The sequence below is a fragment of the Priapulus caudatus genome, unplaced genomic scaffold (assembly GCF_000485595.1).
Source record: "Priapulus caudatus unplaced genomic scaffold, Priapulus_caudatus-5.0.1 Scaffold4439, whole genome shotgun sequence".
In the NCBI taxonomy this organism is placed as follows: domain Eukaryota; kingdom Metazoa; phylum Priapulida; class Priapulimorpha; order Priapulimorphida; family Priapulidae; genus Priapulus; species Priapulus caudatus.
Genome location: NW_014581500.1, coordinates 1 through 10,667, shown reverse-complemented (window position 1 = coordinate 10,667; position 10,667 = coordinate 1). Strand labels below are relative to the sequence as shown.

Here is a 10,667-nt window from a genome sequence, read left to right as displayed (position 1 = left end):
GTTGTAATTGAGCAACCATCGACGTACATTATAGAAACTATTGCCATCTGTATATCGTAATGATAATTTATAAACTAAAATTTTTCACAATTTACAAGCAATCACAAGCAAACACGTTACCTAAAATTCAGCACGTAGCCGACTCTGTTGAGGAACCGTTTGTCAAGAACGATCTTGGCAAGGGTTGCCAACGCTTCGGAGTCTGCCTTTCTGTCCAGCCACGGTTTGTCCCGCTCATCGTCATTCAGTGGACCATGCAGGCACTTGTTTGTTCCTCGCCCATGGGGCAGAATCCAGTGGTGCTCATTAACGACATGGTTAAGTACGCTTCTCCATATGTTCTGCAATCATAAATTCGGCATAACTGAAACGTATTCTAGCATGATACTAGACCAGGGGTGGACAATCTTTTTGTCCCATGGGTCTCATTGAACGGAAGAAAGTAAGCCGGGGGCCAACCATTGCAAAATTGATATGAAACATGAAAATCATTCATTTGCACCGATTTGCAGGGAAACCATAGACATGAAGAAGATTGCGTAACATTTGTAACACACAGGCAAGTACTGTACACTACCGTTTCAAAATTTTAGAAACGCTTCGATTTAGACAACATATTGTTGATCCGATAAAGTGTCGATGGCCTGATTAAAGTACCTCACGGGTCGCATCCGGCCCACGAACCATAGTTTGCCCTTGCATGTACCAGACACTTCAGCCCTATAACAATAAGCACCATTCAATTCAAAACTGTGTCTAGGTAACTTTAAGACAACTTACCAGGAACTCGGCATACGTCTGCGCTTTTTGACACGTAAACCAGAAATGGTTGATGATGTCTCTAGCCCATTTCTGCAGGGATTCGCATCCTTTCTGTTGTCCTGCCTGAAATTCACAAACAAATATAATGTTCTCCATAGTATGATGTAACTCATTCAATCACAAAAGAAAATGTAACAAAACAGTTATCCATTCTACTTGAGTAATTACATCGAAGCTGTTTTTAATGCACTACAAATGAGATGCAATTGTTATTTGCCATTGTAATGAAATTTAGGTTTAAATTACAACTGCGTGTAAAGTTTAGTGACACTTGGGAAGTATTTCGGAATACATACCGAAATGATCTTCTTCCCCAAATTTTTTGCAACATGCCACACATCGTTTGAGTGCTTCACGTCAGGATACTGAGTCCCTATGAAAGATTACAGACAGAAAATAATACTACAAAAACAAGCTACATCCTTAATTTTCTTTATGTGTATTTATACATATTACATGAGAAATGACCGGCTAAAATTACTTTGCATTTCTTACTAAGTTATTTAAATGCAATCATCTCATATAGCAGTTTATCTAAGGACATCTGTAATGAACGTTAAGGAATCCTATGGGAAACTTACTCATGAATGCTCCTATTGCCATGTGCGCATCTGTGACAACTTCTTTCACCTTCAAACCTTTGGCCATTACTTCACCCAGGGCGTCGCTAAATCCCTTCTTCTCCATATTCGTAGACTTTCTGTCAGTCACTCGTTTGTCCAGTGTTTTAAGAGTTAGTATTTTTTTAGACTCACTCTCCATGATAGTGTAGCTGCAGTACTGGGCAGAATAACCTGGAGAGTCCATTCGTCCATCGCCTGCATATATACATTTTTTTACTTATTATGAATAAGCTAAAACCAGCTGAAGTTGAAATTGGCAGTAATGGACGAGTAGTGGGTCTCTAGTATTCTGAGTCAACATTTATGACAATTTAAATACAATATCAGTGAGTAGCACATACCTAGTACAACAAGCTCCTTGTCTTTCATCTCTGCTACTACTTCTTTCTGGTGGTCACTCCAGAAGTTCTCTATTGTTGGCACCAGGTAGCATCTTTGAATGTTGTGGAACGTGGCTTCCGACACAAACTTCAGTCTTAAGTGCTCCGCCCATAGAGCCATCTTGTGAAAATTGTTGCCTGACGTCAGAATGGACGCAGCAATCAGGAAGTCTATGCTGTGCAAGCGTTTATTTAACAGTGGCTGTGAACACCATTCGTGCACAAGGTGCTTGTTCTTGCAGATCTGCAATGAAACACATGTACAGCATAAGTTACAACGTATGATGCTTAAATGTGTACTGACTAGTGTTGTAGCACTATATATATAATCAGGGTTTGGCAATAAATATTATTTGTACAGGAAATTTGGTCAACATGCGATGGACAGAAATTCCAACAATATGGAAAAGAAGGGTTTTAGCGACGCCATGGGGGAACTCGTAACTGACGGTTTGAAGGTTAAAGAAGTGGTCAGCGATGCCCACATGGGCATAAGAGCATTCATGTACAATTTGCCGACTTGCCTGCCGTAATTGTCTGTCAGCGAAAATGTCGAAAGGAAAACTGCATTAAAAGTATATACATCTTGAATGTGAACAAATGCGTGAGAATCCTTACCCATTTCAGATACAACGCTGATCCCACGAATTTCTCCTCAATTGCCACAGGGCTGGAACAATGCGTACACTGCGTAACATGGGTGTTCGCCAGTGTCTTTATCTGTTTCAAGAATGACAGGCAGACAATGTCATCTGTTATTCTTGTACAGTCATCCTCCGTTTTCACCCGATCGATAGCCGGCCCAACCTCTTCTGTTGTGTCATCCTCCCCGACATCATCATCCGGCACCTCCATGCCAAACTCCATTTCTTCAAAAGGCACTTCTGCAGTTGCTGTTATTACTTCATCTGGTCTGAAATACGAGTAAACTTTTTTAACAACATTACAATGTAAGGCGGTAATCTGGTGTCCAATGTTATTGAATTATTTTTATTAGCAACGTTCACATCGACATTCCACACGAAGAGTCCAAGTGCTAGTGAAAACACACACGCAATGCTATAGCGTGCTTTGCTCAGAAGAATAGTGTTAGTATAGAATACTAGATACTAGAACACATTAGTATAAAAGTTTCGATAAAAATGAAAAATGTTTTTTACAAACATAGTTATGCAGAGGAAACTTACAGTACAGCTGTCACCGTAAAGCTTGGCTCATAGTCCGAGTCGTATAGGTCGTCGTTATCACTCTCCGACACCTGAGATATTTCTATCGAAACACTGGAAGAAAAGAAGAGAACATAACATAACAAAAAGCATAAACACGGAAGCAGCATTGCCTACTTCCAATGAACAATTTTGAATTATAAATGAAACAATCTGTTCTCAGCTTGCTATTTTTAGTATTACCATCGCTCTGCGGGTCTCTATAACAAAAAGCTTGAACAATGAAATGAAGTGATAAACTTACTTAAACGGATCTGCAAATGACGATGACAGCATTTTAGGTGCCACGACTCTGCCACTCTTTGTGGTATGAGGCACGTCCGATGGCTGCCGACTGGAAAACACGGGATAATGGCATATAGCGCTGTTGTCATTTGAAACTGCAGTAGGCTGTCATCAAAAAATTATGTGAACAACATACTAACAAAACTGTATTAATTTTAACTTGTGTACAATTGCCGTAATCATGCTTCAAAACAAACAAATTTTATTACGCACGCATTTCATGAAGCTTCCAACCAGCTGCAAGACATAGTTGTGAATACAAATTTGTTACTAAAAGGGCTCGCTTTGGTTACAAACCTTGCCACACCACCCTTGATAGCAGTCTCCAGTATGCTCTCTGCTGCTGATACTGTTTGCTCACTGCTGTTATTTGTGAAGTAAAAATTTAGTTAGTTTGAGCCGAATCAATGAGAATGTACAAAATAGGTTCTGTTATTTACATGCAATTCAAAACCTGTCTCAAAAAACGTGTTTGTTACTCACCTTCTTTCAGCTTCACTAGCACTTTCTTGTACAGCCTCTATGCCAGAAATGGTTCTCTCACTGCTGTGATAAGAAAAACAGCAACTGGTTCAAAATTCGGTATACATATGTATGCAGTTCAAGTAATAAAGGCAGCAATGATCTACTGTGTAAGTTCTAAATAGTTATATTAAGCCACTACATTTGACAAACAATGGATAATATTACTCGCTCTGACAACCGACTTAGCAAACCAATAACATTGTTAACTTATTACATTTATTATTATTTATAATATGTGATACCTTTCTTTGCCTATTGATGATACATCCGAGAGTGCAGTGGTCGCAGCAGGAAACCGCCCCAAATGTCCGGCACCCATGGGTGTCGAAGTCAGTGCTGCTTGAACAGAGCTTGTTGACGCAACGCCAACAGCTGACTGTTGTTCGTAGAATCTGAACATTTGATAAACAACGCATAATATTACTCCAAATATAAAAACTGCTGTAGAGATGGCCCCTACTGTTTTAGTAGTACACGATGCAATTTATACGTAAATATTGTCAACTTTGCAGACTAGAGCATTACAATGCAAATAGGTCACACAACAGTAATTTACACAAACATGAGCCTATACATGCATGTCTAGTCAACTTGCTAATTACATTGTTTGCAACATTCAAGCATAATTCGGCTACTACGCATATACTTTTATCGGAATACATTAGCCACAAGTAACATTTGACAAACAATGGATAATATTACTCGCTCTGACAACCGACTTAGCAAACCAATAACATTGTTAACTTATTACATTTATTCTTATTTATAATATGTGATACCTTTCTTTGCCTATTGATGATACATGTGCAGTGGTCGCAGCAGGAAACCGCCCCAACTGTCCGGCACCCATGGGTGTCAAAGTCAGTGCTGCTTGAACAGAGCTTGTTGACGCAACGCCAACAGCTGACTGTTGTTCGTAGAATCTGAACATTTGATAAACAACACATAATATTACTCCAAATATAAAAACTTATGTAGAGATGGACCCTACTTTTTTAGTAGTACACGATACAATTTATACGTATATATTGTCAACTCTGCAGACTAGAGCATGAAAATGCAAATAGGTCACATAACAGTAATTTACACAAACATGAGCCTATACATGCATGTCTAGTCAACTTGCTAATTACATTGTTTGCAGCATTCAAGCAAAATTCGGCTACTACGCATATACTTTTATCGCAATACATTAGCCACAAGTAAGATGGTCCCGATTGGATTTAGTGTGAGTCTGTGAAATGGTCGTATTTTTTAACGTTAGCGCGAAAATCGATTTCATTTTAGCATCCGACGTGATATTTTGATTGAAGTGACTCGTGATAGAAATTAGAGTTATCGTGAAAGCATCTGTTTATTTACCGTGAACCGTTATATTTTATTTAGCGTTTAGCGTGAATTAATTTTACATTGATTTTAAATGGATTTTTGATCTCTTGGTTCACCATTTTCACACACTGCCATCCAGCATGGACTGGATCTCGTCTCGACGTATCTATACTCACAAGCTTACTACATTGAAAGCAATGAGTGAATGATATGAGAAAAGTCATAACAGTACTATAAGATCTCATAAATATAGGGCTGTAACATTTTTAGGCTTTGGTACTGTATATGGTACTATATAACTTACAAAATTTAGTAAGAAATAGACATATTTCATAAGAAATAAGAAAAAGGCCAGAAATTTTCTGAGATTTGGGTACGTAGCCATCAGGAGCCTCAATTACGTTGCTACTATCCTAGCCCCAAGAAACGGTTAGAAGACAATATAGACAATCGCTCGCACAGCCTGGTCGGGCTACTACTATCCTACATATATACGTGCAACGGTATAGAGACGGGTTGGGCTTAGCTCTAGTACCGTTGCCGCATGCCGCGTACAGTTCGCCTGCGGTAACTGTACGCGAGAGAGCTGGCTTGGGCTAGGAATGCGTCATTAGTCTAAGCCCAGCTAAATATATTCAGATCATGAATCTAAGCGGATAGTGATACAAAAAGCTGCTGCAATCTACCTAACGAAGGCTATCTGAAACTATCTAAACCGCACATGTAATGATGTTATAGACATTACCTAAACTACTATTAGTATTACTAACAAGTATAGGCATAGTACACATAAACACGTACAGCATTTAGTTTCGAAACATATAGCCAGGGTTCTTATTGGCCTATTCAATCACAAACTTACATGTCCAACAGGTGTTTCGCTACTTCAACATCTGACTGCACATCAAGAGCCTTCTTTGCTGCTGACCATCTCTCGAATTCTTCATGAATATTTACTCTTGATGCCTGATACAACTTTTGGAAACGTTGCCGTTTTCTTTTCTTTTCCGAATCAGTGAATGCACTTCTACGTTTGGCTCGTTTCGTTTGCACAACCACCTTTCCGCGTCCTCCATTACGACTGCCGCCACTATGCAAACAGTTTACCGGGGACAAACAATTCCTTACTCACACACCCTGTAGCAACATGTGACGTCACGAACCAAGTCGATTTTGTTGTTTGGAAACAAGTTAGCGTTGGCGCCTGATTACCTGATTTCGCACCTCTTCTTGTTGGGAACGCGCAGTCAAAGGGAGGAACCAGAGTTTATTTTGTCATAAGGTAGTGTGATTATGCATGCCACGAAAGTATTTGCTAGTCTAGTACTGTAGAAATTAGCGTTTTGGTGCGCATTGTGCGGCTTTATTATTGAGCTATCGAGTATTCGCACTCATATCTTTTACTATAATATTAGTGAAATACCAATCTAATGTTTCAAATTAAACATACCGATCATACTTACAGCAAACTCATCTATAGTTCTCCTTTAACAATCCTTTGAGTTGAACTATATCTACCAACAAGATATTTTTACTTCTCGAAAAATTAAAATGGCGACCATTTTACCCACCACTATCGCAAACTGCATGCAGCGCCCCCTTCCCACCACTCAGGATATAGCCCGAAGAATTCACTGATCTCTATAATATAATCATATATAATTATATGATTATATGATGATAATCAAATGAATAATATGTCATATGATCATGATATATAAATTATGATGATATAGTTATAATAAGGTAAACATTAGCGTTTAGCGTCGGAAACCTAACTTGGCAAACGCCACCGCCAGATGGCGCTACGCGGTCTATCGGCTTTCGGCGTCTATCAGTGGAAATCGTCAGTACTCTCGTAGTTCCTGGTACAGGGTAGCGAAGGAGCGCAGTGTGTACAGCTAGGGAGGAAAGGGAGGGGGAGGGAGGGCAGGAAGTTTTAGTAGTAGTACTAGTAGGTGCGAGTAGGCGCGAGAAGCTAGTTGTAAGAATTGAGGAGGTGTGAGAAGCTGGTGGAGAAGGAGGAAAGAGGAGAAGGGAGCTGAAGAGAAGAGAGGGGAGAAAAAAGGGAGAATGCTGGTGGAGAAGGAGCGAGGGGCAGAAGCTGGTGGAGATGAGGAAGCGGGAGAAGCTTGGGTGGAGCGAGGGAAGGGGAAGAAAGGGAGAAGGTGGTGGAAAGAGGAAGGGGAGAAGGAGAGAAGGTGGTGGATGAATGGAGGAGGGGAGAAGCTGATGGCAGAAGGAAGAAAGGGAGAGAGGGGGAGAAGGGAGCTGGTGGAGGAGGAGGGGGAGAAGGGAGAAGTTGTGGAGAGGAGGGGAGAGGGAGAAGCTGGTGGAGGAGGAGGAGGAGAAAGGAGAAGCTGGTCGGAGAAGGAGGAAAGGGCGAGAAAGGAGAAGCTGCGCTGGAGAAGGAGGAGGGGAGAAGCGTACCGTGAACAATAAAGAAGGGGAGAAGGAGAGAGCTGGTGGACGAAGGAGGAGCGGAAGAAGCTGGTGGAGAAGGAGGCGGGAGAAGCTGGTGGAGAAGGAGTGGGAGAAGCTGGTGGATTAATGAGCCGGAAGGGTGAAGAAGGGAGAAGCTGGCGGAAAGCGGAAGGGAGACAGGGAGATGTGGTGGAGAAGGAGAGGGGAGAAGCTGATGGATGAAGCGAAGAAAGGGAGGGAGGGGAGCAAGGCGCAGCTGGTGGAGACGAGGAGCGGCGCAGAAGCGGCAGAAAAAGCTGGTAGGAGGAGGAGGGTGATAAGGAGAAGCTGGTGGAGGAGGAGGAGGAGGAGAAACGGAGAAGCTGGTGGAGAAGGAGGAAAGGCGACGAGAAAGGAGAAGCTGGTGGAGCAAGGAGGAGGGGGAGAAGCTACGGAACAGATAAAGATAGGGGAGAATGGGAGAAGCTGGTGGCGAAGGAGGAGCGGAGAAGCTGGTGGAGAAGGAGCGGAGAAGCTGGTGATGGCAGAGAAGGAGGGGGAGAAGCTGGTGGAGAATGAGGAAGGGGAGAAGGGAAAGCTTGGTGGAGAAAGAGGAAGGGGGAAGGGCAGAATGTGGTGGAGAAGGAGGAGGGGGAGAAGAAGCTACTGAAAACATATAATGAAGGGCGAGGAAGGGCGGAGAAGCTGGTGGCGAAGGCAGGAGCGGAGAGAAGCTGGTGGAGAAGGAGGGGAGAAGCTGGTGGAGAAGGAGCGCCGCGGAGAGGCTGGTGGGAGAATGAGGAAGGGTGAGAATGGAGAAGCTGGCTAGAGGAAAGGGAAGGAGAGAAGCTACGTGCAACAATAAGGAAGGGAGGAAGGAGAAGCTGGGTGGCCGAAGGAGGAGGCGGAGAAGCTGGTGCAGAAGGAGGGGGAGAAGCTGGTGGAGAAGAGGGGTGGAGAAGCTGGGAGAATGAGAAGGGAGAAGCGAGGGGGAGAGAAGGAACTGCGTGGAGGAGGAGATGGAGCAAGCGGAAAGCTGGTGGAAAAGGAGGAGGGGGAGAAGCTGGTGGGAGAAGGAGAAGCGGGGGGAGAAGGCGAGAAAGCTAGGTGGAGGAGGCAAGGGAGGAGGTGGTGGAGGAGGGAGAAGCTGCTGTGGAGGAGAGGGCTTGAATGCTGTGGAGCAATGAGGAGAGGGAGAAGGCTGTCGTGGAGGAAGAGGAAGGAGAGGAAGAGCGGAGGAGGAAAAGGTTGGGGGGAGAAGCTGGGGCGAGAAGAGGAGGGGAGAATCGGCTGGTGGATAGAAAAAGGAAGGAGAGAAGGAGAGCGAGAAGCGAAGCTGAGTCGAGAAGGAGGAAGGTAGGGAGAACGGGAGAGGGAGGGGGGTGGAGGAGGGGGGAGAAGCTGGCTGGGAGGAGGGGAGAAAGCGTGGTGGAGGAAGAGCGGGAGAGGCCGAGCTGCCGATGGAGGAGGAGGGGGGAGAAGGCGAGAAGCTGGGGGAGAATTGAGAATGGAGAAGCTGGTGGAGAAGCGAAGCAAGGGGAAGAAGGAGAAGGAGGAGGCGAGAAGCTGGCTGCGTGAAGCGAGGACGGGGAAAGCTAGTGGAAGAAAGAAGGACTGCAGAGAAGGAGGGGAGGAGAAGGGAGGCCTGGTGGAGAAGGAGGCAGGAAGAGGAGAAGGGAGAAGGGCGGTGGAGACGGAGGAGGGAGAAGCTGGTGGAGAAGGAGCGGGAGAGAAGCTGGTGAGAGAAGGAGGGAGGGGAGAGGCAAAGCTGGTGGAGAAGGGAAAGTATGGTGGAGGAGCGAAGCGGGAGAAGGAAGAAGGTGGTGGAGGAGGGGAGAAGCTGCGTGGAGGAGGAGGGGTGAGACAGCTGGTAGAGAGGAAGGGGAAAAGGAGGGGCAGAGGAAGGGAGCTGGGAAAAAGGACGGGGAGTATGATCCGAGAAAGCTGGTGGAGAAGGAGAGAGGAGAGAGAAGCCTGGTGGAGGATGAGGAAGGGTGGAAAAAGGAGAAGCATGAGTGGAGAAGGGAGAAGCTGGGACTATAGCAGCGAAGGCTGAGAGAATGGGAGAAGGGTGGTGGCAGGAGGGGCGGCAGAAGACCTGGTAAGAAAGGAGGAGGGGGAGAAGCTGAGGTAGAGCAGGAAGGGGCAAAAGGAGGGATGAGAAGGGAGCTGGTGAAGAAGGACGGGGGAGAATCGTCCAAGAAGCTGGTGGAGAAGGAGGAGCGGAGAGAAGCCTGGTGGAGCGAATGAGGAAGGGCGGAAAAGGCGAGAAAGCTGGTGGGAGAAGGGAGAAGCTGTGGTATAGCAGGCAGAAGTGGGAGAAGGAGAAGGTGTGTGGAAGGAGGGGGAGAAGCCTGGTACGAGAAGCAGGAGGAGGGGAGGAAGCTGGTAGACGGAGGAAGGCGGAAAAGGCAGGGCCGCGAGAGAAGGGAGCTTGCGTGAAGAAGCGACGGCGCGAGAATCTGCAGGAAGCTGGTTGGAGAAGGAGGAGTGAGAGAACGCTGGTGGAGGATGCAGCGAAGCGGGGGAAAGGAAGAAGCGGTGGAGGAGGAGGAGGAGAAAGGAGAAGCTGGCTGGAGAAGAAGGAAGGAAAGGGCGAGAAAGGAGAAGCTGGTGGACGAAGGAGGGGAGCGGGAGAAGGTAGTTGAACAATAAAGGTAAGGGTGGAGAAGGGAGAAGCTGGTGGCGAAGGTCAGGAGCGGGAGAGAAGTGGTGAGAAGGAGGGGGAGAACGCTGGTGCGAGAAGGAGGGCGAGAAGCTGGTCGCAGAATTGAGGAAGGGGAGAAGGGCTAGAAGCTGGTGGAGAAAGAGGGAAGGGGGAAAGCGAGAATGTGGTGGACAGGAAGGAGGAGGGGGAGAAGCTATGGTGAACAATTAAGGAAGGGGGAGAGGGGAGAAGCTGGTGGCGAAAGGAGGAGCGGAGAAGCTGGTGGTGGAGTAAGGAGCGGGAGAAGCTGGTAGAAGGAGGCGGGAGAAGCTGCCGATGGAGAATGAGCAAGGGGAGAAGGAGAAGCTGGTAGAGAAAGAGCAAGGAGAGAAGCCTACGTGAACAATAAGGAAGGGGAGAAATCTCT

General features: G+C 45.6%; 1 protein-coding gene across 1 annotated transcript; it reads right to left on the bottom strand.

Annotated features, from left to right (window-relative positions):
* Positions 1-120: 120 nt before the first annotated feature.
* On the bottom strand, positions 121-6,273 carry LOC106819781 (the record flags this gene model as incomplete). The annotated part of the gene is made up of 13 exons (XM_014824366.1): positions 6,053-6,273; positions 4,641-4,784; positions 4,104-4,253; positions 3,820-3,882; positions 3,634-3,699; positions 3,296-3,385; positions 3,013-3,105; positions 2,444-2,738; positions 1,787-2,069; positions 1,404-1,640; positions 1,119-1,195; positions 781-885; positions 121-341 (listed from the first exon to the last, which is right to left on the bottom strand). Coding segments are annotated over exons 2-13 (1,751 nt in total), but the record flags the coding sequence as incomplete, so codon positions are not given.
* Positions 6,274-10,667: the final 4,394 nt, after the last annotated feature.